This window comes from Lithobates pipiens, unplaced genomic scaffold (assembly GCF_037356315.1).
Source record: "Lithobates pipiens isolate NorthernLeopardFrog02 unplaced genomic scaffold, aLitPip1_a1.2 Scaffold_10, whole genome shotgun sequence".
Lineage (NCBI taxonomy): Eukaryota > Metazoa > Chordata > Amphibia > Anura > Ranidae > Lithobates > Lithobates pipiens.
Window position 1 is genome coordinate 193,102,387 of NW_027507686.1, and position 22,093 is coordinate 193,124,479.

At 41.8% G+C, this 22,093-nt stretch overlaps 1 protein-coding gene across 4 annotated transcripts in view; it reads left to right on the forward strand.

Annotated features, from left to right (window-relative positions):
• The window catches only part of CPT1A (carnitine palmitoyltransferase 1A), a 112,892-nt gene that overhangs the window by 37,732 nt on the left and 53,067 nt on the right, over window positions 1–22,093 (forward strand). For all 4 annotated transcript variants that reach the window (XR_013263656.1, XM_077460794.1, XM_077460796.1 and 1 more), the window contains exons 2-6: window positions 828–985; window positions 7,018–7,160; window positions 12,194–12,365; window positions 13,325–13,426; window positions 21,562–21,699. Coding sequence is in view for 3 of the 4 variants with exons in the window: in XM_077460794.1 (XP_077316920.1) it covers window positions 845–985; window positions 7,018–7,160; window positions 12,194–12,365; window positions 13,325–13,426; window positions 21,562–21,699 (696 nt within the window). In the remaining variant the exon portion in view is untranslated. The remainder of the gene's footprint in view (window positions 1–827; window positions 986–7,017; window positions 7,161–12,193; window positions 12,366–13,324; window positions 13,427–21,561; window positions 21,700–22,093) is intronic.

Genomic DNA, 22,093 nt, shown 5'->3' on the forward strand with positions numbered 1-22,093 from the left:
AAAGTCCGCTGCAGCCCACACACGATCGAATGGTCTGCCGGAATAGTTCCGTCGGACCTTTGATGTTGAAAAGTCCGGTCGTGTGTACGCGGCATAATGCCGCGTACACACGTCTGGACCTTTCGAGGGACTAGGTCTGACGGACTTTCCGAATGAACGGACTTGACCACACACAATCACACCAAAGTCCGACGGATTTGAACGTGATGACGTATGACTGGACTAGAATAAGGAAGTTCATAGCCAATAGCTGCCCTAGCGTCGGTTTTTGTCCGTCGGACTAGCATACACACAAACGGATATCTTGGTCCGGCGGAGTTCTGGTGGGAAAATTTAAAACATGTTCTATTTCTAAAGTCCGCCGGATTTTTGGCAAGCAAAGGTCCGATGGAGCCCACACACGATCGAATTGTCCGACGGACTCGTTCCGTTGGACCTTTGCTGTCAAAAAGTCCAGTGGTGTGTACGTGGCATTAGGTCCTGAATTCTGTTCTGGAACCTAGGTACCGGGCTCGTAGAAGTACTGTATATTGTAGCTCAACAGTCAGGGAGTTAGAGCAAAGAGCAGACTCATTCACAGTAGGCTGTTGCTAAGCAAAACCAAATCTGAAGAAACCTGAGTTTTGTAAATCACACTTACGACCAGAGCTAAGACCACATCCAAGATTGCAATGCAAGTGCCATTCAATAGGTTACTGAACCTGCATTGCATTGTGGGTGGTTGTAATGTAGGCCTTTAAAGTTTGACTAATCTATACTGTTCTTGTAATAAAGCTGTTGTCTTTACATATGTCAGAACTCATTATTTGCATTTTTTTTATCCATAGGAGAGTGGTAAGTAAGGATGGCAGAAGCCCACCAAGCCGTCGCATTTCAGTTTACAGTTACTCCAGATGGCATTGACCTGAGATTAAGTCATGAAGCTCTGCGACAGATCTATCTCTCTGGCCTCCACTCCTGGAAGAAGAAGTTCATTAGATTTAAGGTAACAAAAGCCTATATATGCAGTGATACCATCAAATAATAAGTAATTTTTCACCTGATTTTTATTAATATATTCTGTCACATATGCACTGTATTTCTTGACAGAATGCTCTGTGCAAATGCAGATACTGCCAATGGTAACCGTACACCTTCAGACTCAGGGTCTGGTTGGGTTTGTACATTGCTACACATCCATTTTTTGCATGCTTGTTTTCCTCTATAGTGTTTTATCAATTGACATTATTTGCTTTGTGATACCCAATTAAAGAGTTAGCCCACCAAAAACTAATATATATCTGAAGCTTCTTTTTTTGTGGGGATAGCATGGACTCTGTGCCTCTCTTGTCATTCTGTAATATATATCAAAATATTAGCCAGCTCCCTCCTCATAGTGGCATATAGGAGCTTGGTTCCTGGGTGAAGTTTAATGCCTGCGGTAGTTCTTTGCATTTGCATCTTGTTTCTATTTTATCATGGCAACACTACATTGAGGAACTTCAGTGTAACAGACACAACTGTAAGATAGATGTTACAGAAGAAAGACAATGAGAGAGAAATGCTTATATATGAAGCCTGTATTCATATGAACATTTCTTGTCGACCATCACAACCATTGAGCTTTCAACAGTTATTTCTGCAACCTGGAAAGAAAGTCAGACGCCATTGTTGACCTCTTTTTATGAAATGCCAGTTACCAGTCGCCTAACTACAGTCCTTATCCTCTGTCTTCAACACTTCAAGTCTCTGACCAGGAACAAGTAAAATTCTGACTTTTACTTGACTTTTTTTATTGAGCATATTCAAAAATATACGCACAAGACATCGGGTAGGTAGTACATCATATATAAGCATCAATGAATTCCACAGTGATCCAGATAATAGTGTAACCATCAGCAGCCTATGACCATAATGTCCTGAATCCCCAGCCCTACCCCATAACTCAGTATGGTCGCTTTTTTTGTTTTTGTTTTTTACTGTAAACAGGGCAAAAAAAATGTCCTTTAAGAGAAGGAGGTAACCGATTTCCCCCCCCCCCCCATTCTATTACGGGCAGAACTCCCCCCCTCCCCGGGGGGTTCCAACGTTTATTTTAGAAACCATGGGCAATGGGATATAGAATACCCTACATCCTTCTAACTTCAACATTTATTGTCAGTGCATTGTGCTCATACTCCCACCCTATGGTGGAATGCTGCCATTTGAATTTATACTCCTAGCCATCTAAACCATACCTTCCTGAATTTCTTGGGGGCACCCCTGGCTTCATATGTCATCCTATATAAAAGTACATCCGCATTCACTATCTTTACCCACATCCCTACTGTCAGCTGTTCTCCATAGATCCAGCGCCGGGCTATAAGTTTTCTTACTCCAAAGTACTAAATCCTAAGGAACAGTTTAGTGTAAACAGTCATCTCCTTCTGGTCAAATGCCCCCAGGAGGCAGCGTAGGGAAGAACATATTTTAGGTAGGTCCAAGTTATCGGATATAAATGCAGTCACTTGAGACCATAAAGGTCTTATTCTAGGACATTCCCATACCATATGGATGAAAGTCCCTTCTACCCCCCATACATTTGACACACTGCAGAGTCTCTCTTATGCATTCGGTATAATCTTGTTGGCGTGTAATACATCTGGTGAAGTTATCGAAGTTGAATCATATGATCCGTGGAAGAGATGACAGAGACAAGATAAGTATCCAGAGCTTCCTGCCATAACTCCTCAGACAACTCTGGTACAATAGCCACCCATCGAGCCCTGGCCTTGGATATCAACCCCGGGTTCCCAGGACCCACCTCCCTATAGTATCTAGAGATTCATTTGGTTGGATCCAGAACAATTAGAACCTTCTCCAGAGCCGAATTTTGTACCTGAAGCCCCCCTCTCCAAAACTGTGCCACCGCTGCATGACACAGCTGAGCATAGTAGAAATGCCACGTCCTGGGTATTCCAAATTGTTCCTGCAATTGTGTAAAAGTGGACAATCTGTTGTTGTGGCATATATGATGTAGATACTTTATACCATACTTAGCCCATACTTGACCATCTGTCAATTGAAAAAACTCCTCCAAGGGTTTATTACACCACATAGGGCTATTTGGGGATAGCTGTAAGGGCTCATCCGCTGGGAACAGAGATGGAATATTTTACCCAGAAGCGCCATGACCGATTCCCACCTTCCTCCCTGGGATCCCCTTCCTGTATACTATATTTTCTAGGGTTTCTTGCGAGGTGGCAACTGCTGCTTCCAGTAAAGTAGTGGCATTAGGTGTCTGGGTAAATAATCGCCAATGTAAAAAGAACAATTGTGATGTGAAAAAATAGGAGCACAAGTACAGAAGGGATAGCCCCCCCATCGTAACTGGTCATTTTAGAACAGCTAGGGAGACTCTGGGGGCTCATGATCCCCACAGAAATCCCACTACAATGGAGTTAATGGTTCTGAAAATCTGCAGTGTCACAAAGAATTTTGGTATCAACATTCATTAGTGAGATCGGACGATAGGAGACACAATCCCGAGGATCCTTTCCCTCTGTAGGGATCAGACACTTCCCTCATAGAAGGTGGCAATCTACCATCCAACCTAGCCTGATTGAACACTCACAGCAGGCGAGGTTGCATATCTCAGACCCCTGCCTGTCTTAAACACATTTAATATACACAGGGACGTATTCTGGCCTTGTCAGTTACGCCAGGAGCCTGTTATTCTTGTCCCCAAACTCAAAGATGCGCCTCCGCTGTTCAAGTCTAAGTTTTGTGGTTTGGTCAGTCAAAACAGCACAGTATTCCCTGGTTCTTTCCTGTAGGGTCAGCAGTCTCTCTCTAGTGGGTCCCCTAACATATTCTGCTTCTGCTAGTGACACTCCTGTCTCCCTATCCTGCACTGTAGAGGCCAACTGTTTTTTAAACCCGCTCACTTCTGCTATGAACACCCGCCCTGCAGAGTGGCTTAAAGGCCTCCCATTGGAGAAGATGAGACCCAGTATTTCCATTTTAAGCCCAGAAGTGATTGATAGCCTCAGTACATTTAATCGTCACGCATGCCTCTTGCAGCCAACTAGCTTCTGTCCACCAGTGACGGACCCTGGTTTTGGCCCCAGATTGAGCTCCAGCGGCATAGGAGAATGGTCAGACCGAGCTCTAGGTAGATAATATACCTCCCTGACCAGCTCCATACCTTCCCCCTCAGCAGGATTAGTGTCAATTCTGGAGAGCGTCTTGTGTGTTTCAGAATAATGCCACGTACACACGATCGGAATTCCGGCCAGAAAAATACTGATGAGAGCTTTTCATTGGAAAATGCGACCGTGTGTATGCTCCATCGGAATTTAGCTGTCTGAATTTCCGCCAGCCAAAAATTGATAGCATGTTCTCAATTTTCCAGACGGAAAACTTTCTATTTACCCAGAGGGAAATTTTCAAAAGGAGAAAAAAAATATATATCCAAGGGGGAGAAAAGAAAGCAGTAGGAAATTTCCACACCACCTCCGGTCTACAGATTTGTCATAGGTTGTTAAGGGGGATGGGAAGAAGTTCCAACCTGCGAGCGACCATGGGCATTCAGTCATTCTGAAGCTTCAGTAGGAGTTGTGAAAAAATAGACCTTCTCGTTATCCACAATGCGCAGTTTAGCAGGATATAACATACTGTAGATCAAGTTCAGATCCCTAAGACATTTCTTTACTGGTTGAAAAGAGGCCCTCTGTTTCTGAGTGGCAGCTGAGAAGTCAGGTTAAATGGATATTCGATAGCCATTAAACTCCAGCTTAGGGCCCGTCCTAGCCCCCTTCAGAATATTCTCCCAATCACGAAAATGTAACACTTTTGCTATCATAGATTGGGGAGGTGCTCCCTTTTGGCAGAGCTTGGCCCGAAACCCGATGTGCCCTTTCAAACATTTTGGTGAAAGTATCAGGAGCCATGTGTTCTCCAAGCCAGCTCTCCAAAAATTCTTCCGGGTGTCTCCCCTCCATTCCCTCAGGGAACCCCATCAGCCATATGTTATTCCTTCTCATGCGGTCTTCCATGTCGGCCATCTTTAAAGTGTGCTCAGAAAGGGTTTTCTTGGTCACCTGCACAGCAGTGTCCAGAGGCCTGACAGTATCGTCCAGGGAGGCAATGTGATGGTCTGCATTCTGAGCCTTTTCCCTCAGTTTCCACATATCATGCTTCATGAATGAGAACTCCTTCTTAAGTTCCCCAAATTGATCAATAAGTTTGTTCTCACATCCCTGCATGACTGCCATTATCTGTGTAAGGGACGGTTCATTCACCTCCTCCTCCCCCCCTGCCAGCTCTGCCTATGCGGTTATTCAGTCTGTCCTGTGATCTCCCTCTTCTCTGGTCATGAGCCCTCTGGGGTCTGGGACTCACCCGGTCCAGTGGAGGAGACATTGGTCTCCACAGGTTTCTGTAGCGGCGACCATTCCTGATTCTCCCAGTTACCAGTGCCATTTTGAGAGCCCCAGGCAAAGCAGGCTAGTCAGTCTCACAAGGTTTTGGGCCAGGGGGGCCCGTATTTGACCATCCTCGGAGGTCCCAGCACACATCCCCAGCAGCTCAGCTCAAAAATCAGGCGCTGCTTTCACAGGATCAGGTAAGGACCAAAAGCCTGCAGACGGAGCTCTGTTCCTTCACTCCTCACATGCTGTGCGCCGGCTCTGCCCCCTTACTTGACTTTCTTAAACTTCTGCTTACTTGTTCCATATATAAGGCAAGATAATGACCAAAGTATGTCAGTGATGGCAGCCCCTTTCCTCATAACAGATTTATGAGAACTATGGGATAAATACAAGAATTGTGTGCATTCTTACTTGAATCTTGATGTCCTTTGTGTATTTATTCCAAATTTGTGCAGTGATCTAGTATGAAACAACTTCTATACTTTGCCTGCTTTACAGGCTCAAAAAAAATGTGCATTTATCATTTTTTTCCTAAAAAAGGAACTTATCCTTTAAATGTTTTTTTGGTGGCTAGAATTAAAGAGAAAGTAAACCCTGATAAGTTTACTTCCCCTTTCATTCCCTGCAAAGGTAAAGCATAATGGACTACTATGCATCGCATAGTAGTCCATTATGTGTCACTTACCAGACACAGGAGCCACCAAAGTCACTGCTGTCCCCTGTAGTCCGGTGCATCCATCTTCTCGGTGGGTCTCGCTGCTCCGTCGCTGTCATTCGGCGAAGCCGCGATGACGTCACTCCCACGCATTCGCACGGGAGCCGCCACGCGCGGCATATCACCGTTGACGGCGGCGCGCTCAGTGCGCCTGCGCGCCGCTGTCTACGGCGCATGTGCCGTAGATAGCGGTGCCTGTCTTTCGGCAAATATCTCCTAAACCGTGTAGGTTTAGGAGATATTTCTTGGACCTACAGGTAAGCCTTAATCTAGGCTTACCTGTAGGTCAAAGTGTGTTGTAAGGGTTTATAACCACTTTAAGGTCAATTGATATTGAATGTATGAGTTGTAATGTTTAGTATCATTATTCCAACTCTACTATGACATCAATCAGAAAATGTACAGGTGACAAAAGTGGCTAAGCTAAATGTCAGGTCCTGCCTATCACAGTCATGGCAAGGATAGAAAAAGATTTCCTTCGTTTGGCCAAAAAAAGCAGTGCATATTTCACAGGGAATTGAATCTGCTCCCCTTCCTCTAAAATAATTATACTCTTTTGAATGACCTTACACCTAGACATAAACATGGAAGTGTGCACAGTAAGGGAGGTACAGCAGATCCAAACAAATTAAGAAGACAGCACGCCAATAAACTTACAATGGGCAACTTGATTTACTGAGGTATAGCACAAATGAAACCCCTTCATTGTCACCTTGATAGGTATTAGGGTTCACGTATGGCCCTGAAACACTGTTAGTAAATCAAGGCTTCCTCTGCAAGTTTATTGAACTACTGGCTTCTTCTTCTGTTTCTTTTTATAATCCTGGCACGGTACCAGCATCATATTTTAATCTAATCGCAAAATGTTTATTTGGTGGGACACAGACAGTAATATTATTATTTCTTCCGTAGAATGGAATCCTCACTGGCGTCTTCCCATCAAGCCCTACCAGCTGGTTAGTCGTGGTGGTTGGCGTGACATCAGCACAAATGTATACCAAAGTGGACCCGTCACTAGGATTAATAGAGAAAATAAACCAAGCACTCGCTACAACGTAAGTCATTAAATGAGATGACATCTGTACAATGTTAACGGAAGTAGGGTTGTGTCTCTACTCTGGGCTCACGGCCAAGAATAGCACGTGTATTCTCTATAATAATATGAGTGAAAGAACAGTAATATGTCTTGAAGCAATGAACATCGCTCTAATGGTGCTTAGACGTTACACTATAATACAGAAAGTCAGTGCAGCCCAGCACATCAATGACTAAGCAGATTGCTTGGTCTTAAAGTGGAACTCCAGCTATAATTGCCCACAAAGCCATCTGCCCTTCCCCCTGAAGCCCCACAGGTCTTTCTTATTTAAAATAACCTATACAAACCATTTTCTGCAGTCTTCTAGACAGTCCAGCAAAGTCTTAGGAGCTTCCTCCTTTTTTCTTAGTGAAGGGGGTGGGGGTAGGCATTCCTCGTAGGCTGAGCACTGTTAAGTCCTGGAGAACTGTGAGCTCACCCAGTGCAGTCACTCACCCCCAAGGGGTGTGTGAACAACAGGTTGGGCTTACAAGAAATGGGCAGAATATAGTGGGTGTCATTCTGCTTGGAGAGGACCTGTGGTGCCAGATGAAATAATAATCTGGGGCAGTACTGAAGCATGGAGGGCATAAGTAAAGCGTTAGCACTTTTTTTTTTAATACAGGATAGAACACAATAAACAGTAAAAATAAAAAAAACATCTAAGCAGTTTCTTCTGCAAAATGTATCCTCGATTTAGACATGTCCTCCACTGTAATTCCTTTCCACAACAAGATGTTACTGGTTCCCTTGTTAAATGATGGCCATCATCATTCAACCCAAGTCCAGGCTGTCATGGACATACCACCATGGGGTGCATCACCATACAGGCCTATGGTCAACTCTAAGTAGTGGATTTTAGGAGAAAGTATTTCATTAAGATGCTGAAGTTCTGCTTTAAAGCGGGAACTAGGATTGTGAGGTTGCTTTATGAAAGCTGGAGCTGTGGGGTCTAGCAACCAATAGGGATTTGTCTAGATGAAATGTGAAATCTGATTGTATGCTATGTAGCACAAATCTACTTTTGCTTCATGGTTCTTTAACCCATCTTTAATCAAATTTTTGCCATTTGGGGGCGCACCTGCTGCTTCTGCTGTGAATATTCACAGCAGAAGCCGAACATCGGTAAAGAAGACAGAACGTCAATCTGCTTGTGTAAACAAGGTAGATCAGCGTTCTGACTGGGAGGAAGGGATGGATTCTGTGTTCTTGCAATGCAGGGACTAGAATCAATTACTTCCCCTAGTAAAAACAGTATACAGTGTACACCAAAACACTGGCTAGGCACACATTAAACCCTTTGATCGCCCTATAGGTTTAACCCCTTCCCAGCCAATGTCACTAGTATAATCACAGTGCATATTTTTCGCACTGATAACTGTATTAGTGTCACTGCTTCCCAAAAAGTGTCAGTGTATGATTGTCTGCCGTAATATTACAGTCCCAATATAAGTCTCTGATTACCGGCATTACTAGTAAAAAAACGAAACAAAAAAAACAGTATATATTCCATAGTTTGTAGACGTTGTAACATTCCTGTAAACCAATCAATATACACTTATTGGGATTTTTAGTTACCAAAAACATGTAGCAGAATACATACATGTATATGTTTTTATAGCAGAAAGTAAAAAAAAAAAATAGATATATATATATATATATATCTATCTATCTATCTCAAATACCACCAAAAGATGGCTCTATTTGTGGGGATTTTTTTTTCTTGGGTTCAGCGTTGCAAGACTGCACAGTTGTCAGTTAAAGTAACTCAAAAAGTGGCCTGATCATGAAGGGGGGTAAATCTTCCAGAGGTCAAGTGGTTAATTTGCCCCTCCTAGGTGGCAGACGGTAGACAGCCCAGTGTAGTGGGTGTTTATTTATGACAGTGGAGAAACTGCTATAGGCAGCAGGCTTCTTTTCACCCCATTTTACAAACTTGTCTGGCGTAATAAAGCTTGTTTAGTTCAGTGATGGTGAGAGTACAGCAATGTTAGAAAGAGACTTGCAAAACTAACATTTGTTTATAGATGGAGCATTTAGATTGGGCTTTAGATCAGTGGTCTTCAAACTGCGGCCCAGGACCAGATGTGGCCCTTTGTTTGCTTTTATCTGGCCCTTGGGCCACTATTTCTATCCACTGGTCCACCGGACTAAGGCCGCCGGAAAGTCCGATTGTGTGTACATGGCATAAGTTTCTGCTAAGTGTGTCCTGTGTGCTACCTTCACTGCACTGGTCCTGCTGTAGAGAAACATCGCTGCCTTGGCACATCGTCCTAGGACAGCTATGGTTCTCAATGGCTGTGAGATAGAAATAGTGTAATGTCATTGGATAACACTAAGCCCTTGTACACACGGTCGGATATTCCGACTGAAAATGTCTGCTCGGACCGTGTTGTCGGATAATCCGACTGTGTGTGGGCTCCATCGGACTGTTTCCGTCGGAATATCCGACCGACAAAGTTTGAGAGCTGGGCTATAAAATTTTCCAACAACATGATCCGATAGGACTTTGTCCGATCGTTTGTACAGAATTCCGATCAGACAAAGTGCCACGCATGCTCAGATCAAATTACGACACCAAAGCTATTGGCTACTAACCGCAACGTAGTCCCGTCGCATGGCATGAACGTAATCACGTTCCGAACGATCGGATTTTCTGACAACTTTGTCTGACAGTGTGTATGCAACACCACTTTCGGACAAAATCCGATGGATTTTGTTGTCGGAATGTCCGACCGTGTGTACAAGGGCTTAGACAGTTTTGATTTTTTTCAGACCTGATCCAGAAAATACATAAAAGCCATAAATCAATATGCTGTGGTGGTGTAAACCTGCATCAGGATCCATCAACACACTGTAATATTATTAAATCAGTACAGTAGGCATATTGATTTATTGTTGTCTGTCCAGCAGTTTCTCTGATGTAATCATTCTGCAGACAGTATGTTATTGCTGTGGATACATCTTCTACAGGATCTTTTTCTTCATAATTACAGGGTATACTATTACTTAAAATTGGTATTCACAGTAACTCCCTTTTTATTTGCAATTGGTACTGTTATAATGAATTAGATATAATTGTCATAAGGTGTATAATTCAATGACTGTCTGTCATTACTTGAGTATCAGAAAGCTGTAAATACACAGTTATGCTTTTTTTTTTTTTTTTTTTTTTTTTTTAATCCAATTTGGATATCTATTATATATACAATTCTTAACAAACGCACACCATAGACTGATTTGCAGTCAGGAGTGGTATTGTGATGTCTTTCTATATAGACATGCAGACTCATAGGGGAAGAGGCACACAAAAATCTGGTAACCAATCAGCTTCTAGGTTTTATTGTCAAAGTTTAATTGAGCAAGCTGCCATTAGAATCTGATTGGTTACTATACAGATTCCATGTGCACCAGTGTTGGTAACTCTCCTTCATATAAGGAAAAAACCTTGCGCAAAAAATTATCTAAAATAATAACTTATAAAAAAAGCTGCTCCCCAAAACAATCAACTAAGCACTGTGCAATTGTTTAAGGTTTATTGATACGTGACAACGTCCAGAGCGAGCATAGGAGAAACCAAAAGCTTCACGTCACTTCTGGATCCCAGCTTCCGGTTTCTCCTATTCTTGAGTGGAACGCACACACGCTCTGGACGTGAGCCCAGCAGCAAGCGGTTGTCGCATATCAATTTTTGCAGGCTAACCTCAGTGCCTGGTGAAGGCACCAACAAATGTAAGCAGGCACCATTTTCATGTATGATTTTAAACAAAACACAGTATTGCGCTATGTATTGTCCCTTTGTTTTCTATATGGGAATACTTGGTGGAGAGGAGCTTACAGTTTAGAAGATCCATCCATTAACCAAGGGTATCCAATTAGGATTTCCCAACAGCGCATTAGACCTTCTTTTTAAGTAAAGAGGTCGTCCATTTGGTGAGCAGTTTCATTTCTGAGCGCTTTGGGTGTATCCATATGATAAACGATGAAGGAATTCTCCCTTTTTTGTGGTGTGGGTCTACTATCAAGACTCAACATTGAATGTTATGGACTTTATAATTTATATATCAATCAATTTTTTATCACATCATATGTATATCAGAAATGGTTATTAATTATTGCACTTATATGCACATGTTCCATGATATATGGTCTCATTTAAGGAATTTATTAGAATAATTTTGCACTTTATGCACATGTTCACTTTATTCCATGTCATATGGTTGTATCTAAGGCAGGGTTTCTCAACCAGGATTCCATGGAACCCAAGGGTTCCTCCAATGGTTGCTAGGGGTCCCTTGAGCAATGACCAATTTTTCCCTCTCAGACAAGTTCCCATTGACACCAATGATCTTTTTAGCTATCTGTAGGGGGGAAATTCTTCCCCAAGACCATAGATGTAAGGAGCACTCTTCCTCTGACTATTAAACCAATGTATCATGAGTTGTAGATATAGCCATTTTTAACAAGGGTTCCCATAGTCCGAAAGTTTTTTTTCAAGAGTTCCTCTGTGTTGAAAATGTTGAGAAAGTCTGAGCTGAAGGAAGGAACCTAATAGAATCACTTAGCGCCCCCTATCGCCCTTTTAACCAAATCTCCTTCATAGTGTCCAGTATGCATTCTTCCAAAAGAAGTTTGCTTGCTGATTTAGACTTCTGGTAACATTGGGGTTGATTTACTAAAGACAAATAGGCTTAGTAAATGAGGTAAAGCTTCACTTTGCATAGAGTACCCAATCGTGTGCAAGGAAAATTTAAAGTAAAACAGCATTTTTATTTGTACATGATCGGATGATGGTCAGCAGAGCTTCTGCTTATTTACTAAGCTCTGGAGCAACTGCACTTTGCAGCATTCGCAGCCTGTTTGCCTTTAGTAAATCGACCCCATTGAGCTATAATCTACTATCTACGAGTCATTTTGGAAATTTAACATGAGTTATTCTGTCTTCAAGAAGCTTTAGTTAGAGCTTTAAGTTTAATTTCGTAATGCTTGTAAATATATTTTGTTTTCTAACAGTGGATACATGACAAGTCAGACTCAGAACGTTGTCAGTGGTGTTATCTTTGGCACTGGTCTATGGGTGGCTCTCTTTGCCACCATGCGCTACTCTCTGAAGACGCTCCTGTCTTACAGAGGATGGATGTTTGAGGAACATGGAAAGCTCTCCACTACTACTAGGTTATGGATGGTGAGTAGATCCAGTAAAATGCAGCCAATTTTGTTATAGCGCTAGTACTGTTATTAGTCTACAATCTTACATCGACACTATATACCCCCCCCCCCCCCCCAAAAAAAAAATGTTTAAAAAAAATTATAATCACTATATCAGCTTTTGCCTAAACTGAAAACCGGGCCTGGCTAAACAAAGATTATCTAACACAAGAGCTGTGTGGATTCTTGCCTGAATCTTGGTGCTTTTTGTGAATTTCTTCCAGACCTGTGCAGCAATCCTGCATGAGAAAACTCCTACACTTTTCCTCTGTGCAGGAGTTTTCTGTAATAAAGACCACTAAAGACCACTACTCTCTCTCCTTGTGCAAGGTGACTGCTCTTGTATCTGCCCCCTGTCGTTTTCTGGAGGCAGCCTGTAGCGGGTGGAATACCTGGTCTCATCAGCACGTCTGCAATCTACTCAAGCTATGTTCAGCCCAGCGATGATGTTACCGCTACTTTTACAAGGGTATATATTGGTTTGCAAGGGCATTTTCATTTGCAAATTTTAAAGCTCGTACAGGTCAAAGCTTTGTCTGCAGTTTCATGTCAAGCTGTAGACCAATAACAAAGAAACACACAAGGAAGTAATAGTTTATTTTGAACATGGAAATCATGTGAAGTTAACATATGACATCCTTGCACAGATGCAACTGTTTTTGTTGTTCCAATAGTAAACATATATACTTATCAGACTGTTCATGCTTTTATTTTGGTGTAAAGACCAGCGATGTTCAATAGTGTATTACAGCCATAATTTTGGTTTGGCTATCTACAACCACAGCTACAAGAATTTATATTGATATGAATATTAACTCAATAGCCTATCAGTTGATCAGGTCTTTATGGGTAAACTTGCAGTTTACTACTTTTTACTACTCTTGAGCCATTTGTGTCATTGTGCCTGCGGATAGCATATATGTTTTTGTTTTTCAGGGAATGGTGAAGTTGTTCTCTGGACGGAAGCCAATGCTGTACAGCTTCCAAACTTGTCTTCCTCGCCTCCCGGTGCCAACTGTTAAGGACACAGTCAGAAGGGTAGGTTGTGCATTATTTATAGCATGTTTAACCATAGAAAAACATGGCTGTTACTTTGTAAGCTCTTTGTAGCTAATGTACCTTCCATTACATTCATGCTTTTTGAGATTTTCTTTTTAAACATGTAATAAAAAGCTCTATTTTTTGGTTAGGATTGTAACATGCATCTTACCATAGAGTAATACTGTGCAGTAGCATGTCATAGAACTGAAGCATCCTTAAAGTGAAAGTAAACCCATCGATCTAACAGTTTGGAAAAACAGTTACATTCCCGGCATGCCGGAAATGCTAACTGTCACATTGGTTGTACTCTCAACCTAACTTTTAAACTATCCAATGGCTGGTGTCATAACTGATCACATGTGCAGCTTCATGGCAGTTTAATATTAAACGGAGGCCAAGATGGCAGCTTCCTTGGCTGAAAACGATAGGAGGGTTTACTTCCACTTTAATAGATATGAAGCACACTCACTGCCATGCTGACTGCTTGGTCCCTTCATTTTAATCAACTTCATAATTAAAGTCAAACCTTTTTTTTATTTAAGATAGACTAGGGAATGATTAAAAGCACTGTCAAATTTTTGCCATCATCGTCTCAATGGGGAGATTTACTTTCACTACCTGTAACTGTCAGAGAGTAAGGACATCTCTTTAAAGTGAGGACAATCTCCTTTAAAGCTGTCACTGGACTAAGTGTCCCCATTAGAAAATGTCTTCCCTGTTCCGGTGTCTTGTCTTAGTTAAAGTACCCTTTAGGATCACTCTGGATCAGTCCAGTATTTGTGTCTTTTTTTTCAATATTTGTCAAGCCTTGATAAAGGTGGACCATTTGAGCTTCCAAATGTATTAGCTAAGTGTTGAAAACGATGTAACGGGTATGGAGGCATTTGTTCAATTATGTTTGATGCCTCATATGAAGTCCCAAAACCCTCTTTCTTCTTCAAGTGTTGAAAACCATTTCTGGACTTAACACAGTCTCACATTTTCCTTTTTGCACCCTTATTCAATCAGGAACATGAGCCCACAGTCTTTACTCTTTGAAGGGCTGCCTAAAGGGAATGCCTACATATACCAGACTTGAGACTCGCTTTGGGCAGTTAGTAAAATAAACAATCCAGTTTCCCACCCTCCTTTCTCACCTTTCAAGCTTTGTTGCTTTCTTTGCCCCTGTTGGAGAAATTTACACTCTCTGTTTGTCCTGGTGACCTTTGTTACAAGTGTTAAAAGTAATAGGCAATCGAAAATGTTGAGTTGTCACCAGAACAGGAGGCAAGGATAAATCTTCTAATTTCACTCCTTCACTACTTGTAGTGACAGCTGTGTTACCGAGAAGTTCCCTTACTTTGGAGATATGTCCTCTCACTTACTGTTGTCTGGGGGGCTAGAAGTGATGGAATATCCCCCCAATGAGATGCAGATAGCAAAGAACTTGACAGGAGTTTTAACTCGTCTCCCCTCTGTCCAAAGCAAAGTTTTGGCTTTAGATACATTTAAAGTAAGATAATATTTTATTATTCCAATGTTATTGTAATCTCAACTATTTTGAATATTTTCCAGAAAATTCAGAGATTTATCTAGCAGAGTAAAAGCATTTAAGAGTCCTAAAGCATATGTAAACCCAAAAATGTAAAACTGAACTCTGAGCTGGAGACTAAGTTACCCTTGCAGTGGGTCCCCCTCTGAATTGCAAGGGTTAACTGCTCATTTTGTCTAGGGGTTGATGAATAAGGTGTGGGTGTAAGCCGGCTCTTGGTGTCTGTACATCTAAAAACTGGTAACCTGCAATGTAATGTTTTATTTGTTAATTTAGATACGCTTACATTTAGGCCCCTAACACACGGGGTGGGCGCCATTGAAGTCTGCCTGCTCAGCGGGAAATTTGTCCACTGATGCCCGCTAAGCAGGTGGATGGCTGGTCTGTGTCTGCTCCACCTATGCAGAGAGGACACAGACACAGCATGCTCTCCCCTATGGGGGGTCGAATGTAAACAGACCATGGGGGTTATTTACGAAAGGTAAATCCACTTTGCACTGCAAGTGCACTTTGAAGTGCAGTCGCTCTAAATCTAAGGAGTAGATCTGTAATGTGTGGAAGCTCTGCTGATTTTTTTCATCAAATCATGTCAAGCTAAAATGATGTTTTTTATTTTCCTTGCATGTCCCCCTCGGATCTACAACGACTTTACTTCCAAGTGCACATTCAAGTGCACTCAAGTGCAAAGTGGATTTGCCTTTAGTAAATAAACCCCCATTTGTCTGTTTACACGCCCGACTGCCATCCCATCTGATCCCATCCGTCTGTTTATAGCGGAGAGGATTGGATGTCAGAAGGTGTCCACTCCATAGAGGAGACCGGAGGGTCCAATCAGGTGCTCCTGAAAAACTAACAGGTGGCCTCGGTAGGTCTGCCTGTGTGAAAGAACCCTTACTATATATTATGCTTTATATACAGAGGTAAGTATATATTGATGTAGAATTGCATCCATGGTGCCAAAGTAAAGTTGGTTGGTCCTGAAGTAATTTAACTCAAGATTGCAGCCACCAGCATATAATATACTCTGTCTACACACACACAGTACATCACTGAATGCAGTACTTACTATAGAACTGGATCCAACTTCTGTGAGGGTTCAAAAAACATTAAGCTTGACAGATAGAAGTTGTTGGGTTATAACCTACCTAGCTTCTGGTGTTTGCCTAGTTTCAGCAAGCACTGGTGAACAGACATTTGCTCTTCAGCTACATTTTTGTACTTTTTTCAATTACATTAGAGTGATGATCATGCATCTGTATAAAATAAATCCAAATACACTATATGGTCAAAAGTATGTAACCGCACCTCCACATTATTGAGTACATGTGTTTCCAGTGAAGGGTTCTGTTAATGCTACAGCATACAAAGATATTTTAGGCAACTGTGTGCTTCCGGCCATCTGACAACACATTGGGGAAGGGCCCGTTCTGTTTCAGCATGACTTTGGCCCTGTATACAAAGTCAGCTCTGTAAAGATATGGTTTGTCAGGGTTGCCAAACGTCAGTAAATTCTGTGACAGTTTATAAAATCTGTGATTTTTACATCTGTCAGTGAATGTCCATTACGGACATGCATAGGTCGTTGTAAAAATCACAGATTTTACAAACTGTCACTGAATTTACTGATGGTTGGCAACCCAGTTTTTGACATGCTTGTAGTGGAGAAACTCAAAGACACAGAGCCCTGACCTTAGCCCTATTATACACATTTGGGATCAGTTGGAACACTGAGCGTAAGCCAGGTCTTCTCATCTAACATCAGTAGCTGACCCTACAAATGTTCTTTGGGCTGAGAGTTCAACAGAAACACTCCAAAATCTTGGGGAAGGCCTTACTAGCAGAGGGGAGGTTGTTAAACCAGCAAAAGGGGGGCATGCTCCATATTAATGCCCATGGGCATATTAATGCCCAAGGTCCCAGAATGGTAATATCCAATATGCTCATATAAGTGTGGTGGTCAGAGATTCACAAACGTTTGGCCATATAGTGTGTATTAAATAGGAAATGGACAGGTAATTATACCTTGTTGTTTTATGTGAATTTGTAGGAACTCCTGGTAATGGGGTAAGTCTTTGAAGCACGGACACAATGCACTTATTATTGCAAAGAGCTTCTAACATGCTGATGTCCATGATGCAGCTATGCTTCAGTTTTCAGTATCAGCTTGTGGCTTCAGTTTAAAAATCTCACCATTGCTTTCTAATGTGTTCAAGTAGGAAATCTTTACAGATAATAGCTACGTTTGTCCTGAAGTAGTGGCTGCATATTCTGTGTTGTTTGACACTATTTCTTTAGTCCAATTTTAATAAAAAAAATAAAATAAAAATAAAAACTGAAAAGGACACTAAAGGTGGTTGTAAACCCTTATGCCGCGTACACACGACCGGACTTTTCCACGGACTAGGCGGAGTTCCGACGGACTTTCCGAACGAATGGACTTGGCCACACACAAGCACACCAAAGTCAGATGGATTCGAGTGTGATGACGTACAACCGGACTAGAATAAGGAAGTTCATAGCCAGTAGCCAATAGCTGCCCTAGCGTCGGTTTTCGTCCGTTGGACCAGCATACAGACAAACTGATTTTTTGACCAGACTCGAGTCAGTCGGAAAGATTTGAAACATGTTTTAAAACTAAAGTCCGTCTGCTTTTTAGACAACAAAGGTCCGATGAAGCCCACACATGAATGAATTGTCTGGCAGATTTGTTCCATCGGACCTAGTCCATCGAAAAGTCTGGTCGTGTGTAGTACATTACATTATGCATTACATATACCCAGTGAAGTGACTGCCCTCAAGTGATACACAGGTGAAACATTTTCTCTTGGTGTCAGGAAAACTTGTCAGAAGTTACTCATGCTGAAAGCAGAGGAGTGAAGCAGCAGACAGAAATGATATACTCTGGATTGAGACAAGTACACACTATAGAGGAATATGCCTTGTTCATATTTCATGAGGTTTACATCCACTTTAAGGCTGGGTTCACACTGCTATAAGGAGCCGCTCACAGCAGGGGTCCGGTGTGTCCTTGTTCACCATTTCAGGTCTGATTTCAGGCTGAATTCGGACCTGAAACAGACCAGAAGATTGCTGTGCAATTCACACTGGAGCTGCTCCAGAGATGTGTGAACCAACTCCATTGAGAGCCAGACATGATCTCCTGACCCCAGCCTAAAGCTGTACTCCTGGCAAACACCTAAATTACACACCTGTTAACTGTCTTATCGGCCTAAGTGTTTTAACTTTTTTCCATACACTTTTCTACTTTTTACACCTCTGCCAGGCCGTACAGCCAAGAGAGTGACATCATTTTATTTGTTAGCATTAAGGAATACAGTGGTGTCATCTCCTTTCTCCCAGTTGGAATAATTGTACAATGAAAGAACAGCACTGATAAGTCACCAGTTGTGCTCATTCTGCGCTTTCCTCCTGTTTGCATGTTTCCTCACAGCACATGTGCATGTAGCAGATTCTGATTGGTTCTAGGTGCTGCCCCTATTTCTCCCATTCTTACTGCTGCCAGGGAATACTGAGGGTGATATCTTGACAGATTTAGGTGCTTATGCTAGTTGTATGAAAAAAAAAAACAATTCTACACAATTGTATTAAATGGTGCTTTTTTCCATCTGCCAGGGGTTCAGATGCAAGAGTGCGTTTTAAATAGGACAGTTTTAATTAACTGATTACCTCCTCTTGCCAGGAAGCATGAAGGTAGTGCTAGGCTTTCTTATTAGAAAGCACCTCTTTTTTTAGCAGAGGGTTGTGCATGCATCTTTTAATTAAAGTGTATTTGAAAAACAAATATTTCATCAAAATATTGAAAAAACATTGGTTCATAAAATTTAAACCTTCTATGCACTTCAGCAAAGTAGTGCTCCTATGGCCAGTCTCATGACATGATCTGACCACTAATTAAAAAGAAAATTAAATAATGTGCAAATAACAAAACAGTATCTATTGTTCTGTGTATCATTTATGACTATAGCATATACTGTCAATGATGCACATAATTGCATGGATTTGAGATCACTTATTCGCACTAACAAGTGTTTATATGTAGCTAGAGTTAGCTCCTTTTAGCACCCCCTCCTCAGCAGAATTTTTCTTCATATATATTTTTTTTGTTGGCTTCCCCTTCCCACCGCCACCATTCTGACCTAAGCCAGAATTACATGTCCCTGGTTCTGCGGCTTCCTGGATCAGGCACAAAGAGGGGCCTGAAGGTGGGCCCAGTGCATCACCGGCATCTGGCTGCCTGAACCTGGAAGAGGGACAACACTGGATTGGCTTTGGTGGTGAGTATGTGTTTTGAAGAGAACCCAGAAATACAGGTATGAGGAAATAAGTTAAAGGGTTTGTAAACCTTCGCCGTTTTTCACCTTAATGCATTCTATGGCTCCCGCTGCTGTCAATCAAGTCCAATGATGCGGGGGGGCCGTCCGAGTCATACATTCGGCGGCTATGGATGCCGAATGCTGGACTCGGGAGCGTGCCTGCAAGGTAACCTCCTCGGGGAAGCGCTTCCCCTGGGGGTTATCTGATGCGGGGAGGAGCCGACGGGGGACCCCAGAAGAGCAGGTTCGGGGTCACTCTGTGCAAAACAAGCTTCACAGTGGAGGTACGTATGATATGTTTGTTATTTAAAAAAAAAAAAAAAAAAAACCCTTACAATCACTTTAAGTGCTGTTTTAATTATTGGAGTTTCAGCTTACGATTACTGCAATAAAACGGCAATAAAATATTATACTCTCAAGATTCAATGTAATCTTGATTGTATTATCTGTTTTGAAATGGCTGTTACTGAAGTTTTATTTTGTTCTTTGCAAGATGTTCAAATTACTGAGCAAAGGTTGTGCTGGGTGAACTTCTGGTCATTACACTATAAAATTGAAACTATGTCTTGTTTACTTTTTGTATCGCTTTTACTATCTTCTTTTAAATGCTACGAAATTATATATCACCTGCTTTGCCTGTACATTGAAGTAATTGGAGGTTTTGTCCAACACATTGGATATGATATTAAAGTAGTGTGCGTTTGCTCTCCCCCCCCCCCCCCCCCCAAAAAAAAATATATACCACCAGCCGCCACTGGTCTACAGAAGGAGGGATGTCACTGTCAGGCCCAGACTTTGGGTTGCATAAAACAAAGATCCCTTGTACTAAACACTTCCAGGAAAGAGGAACTAAAAGCATTTGTTACCCCAACACTTCCTATTCCTTATATGTGCCCACTGTACCATGTTCTTGAATGAGAAAGAATCCTGTTCTTTGCATTGCTTCCTTTATGTGAAATCCCCTGGTGTTTCTGCCAGTCCCTCTGCTTGCCTATTAAAAACTGACCACACTAGGCATGAGAGCACAGTGTGGCCAGTTCGCTAGCTGTGCTGGGAACTCATTGTACACTCCTCCAATGATCAGACTTGTCCTGACACACCCCTGTGTAATAGCCATTCACTGGGAAGCTTGGTGTGCTGCTGCTTCTCCTCTCCCCCCGCTATTATGCAGCTGACACAGGAGGGAATGTGATCAAAAAAAAAAAAAAGGGGGAAAAGGTATTTATAATATTTTTTTTTATATCTATACAAAAATGTTTTGCCTTTCATTTCCATTTTAAACTGACTGGGTTGTTTTACAAGGTGATCGTTTACAATCACTTTAAATTGAAATGTATTCTAAAAAGTTCAAAGTATGCAGGGCATTATCTGATTGGACAAGGTAGAGAGTCAGAAAATCTCAGAAAATGCAAAGCATTCTCTGAATGGCGCTCTTCCCAAGTGGCTGACCCCTTGTGTGCAGAATGCAGCAGCCCAGCTGTTCAGCATGCGACCTGGAAACAAGTGGAGATCACTGGAGTAGCGGTGTCTACTTCAGCTGCCAGGGACATCGGGCACGTATGGTTTATCCATAGTTACGTCAGTCCAAGCTGGACTCTCTCCAAAAGGAGGGAAATCTCTTTTTAGACAGCTGTCACCGGAAAAAGTGTCCTCCAATGGAATTTGCCCTCTATTCGCCGATGCATTTCTTCGCGTAGATTGCCCTTAATTTCCTGTACTGGGTGAACTGCAGGAAATTGGTAGAGGAAGTGAGGAGAAATCTACTCTTGGATAGTTGACAACCAAGCAGTGTACCCATAGCAAGATTTCCTTCAGTTCTGAAAAACAAAACAAAAAACATGTACATAGGCTCTTAGATATTATTAGTGGTTGAAATATTATCCGTGTGTTTCGGCCTTCGGCAGCCAATCAGATGAAATCTACACTTTCCGAACAATCAATATAGGTTTGAAACTTATCAGTTGCTCTGAGGTTTTCAATAAGTATTGCTTTCCAATCTCAGATTTCATAATTAAACACTCATTGTCATATCTGTTACTGTTTCGGTCTATCGATTTTGCCTGTAGTAGACTGGATGTATTAGCTGTCCTGTAACTGCAAATGAACAGTACTTATAGCTCCTATCTTATATCAAGACATTCGTAAAATCATACACACTGATCATTTTCTGAATGACTATAGATGGAGAAGATAAAAAAGCAGTACAGTATGACCCCTACAGTATCATTATTTTGGCACTCTAACTCTTTCCTCCTTTATTCCTTTAGTACTTGGAGTCTGTTAGGCCCCTCATGGATGAGCAGCAGTTTAAGAGAATGGAAGGCCTTGCCAATGATTTTGCCATTAGCCTTGGACCAAAACTTCAGTGGTACTTGAAGCTGAAGTCGTGGTGGGCCACAAACTATGTAAGTGACATGTTGTTTTTTTTTCCAGTAGTTTTTCTAAGTGCAAATAAGAATAAAGCTTTTATTGTAATGTGAAAAAAAGTGTAGCTTCGTCAAGGGCTCTCTAAATTTTTGTTCTGTGTGATGTAGGTGACAGACCTGCTGTCTGAAATGCTAGAACAAATCTGGTAGCATTATCCTCGTAATAATAATAATACTTGTATATAAAAGTTGTAAAGGCTCAGGATAACAAAATAAATCATTTGACAGACTGGGAAATTCTTGGAGGTGTTACAAGAAATATCTAATAAAAAGATAAACGGAAAGCAAACCCAAATCTGCTTTCGTTCTGTCCTACAATCTCCTGGAGGCTGTGCGCCCTTCGAGTTGAAAATTGACAAATGGCAGGAGGCAG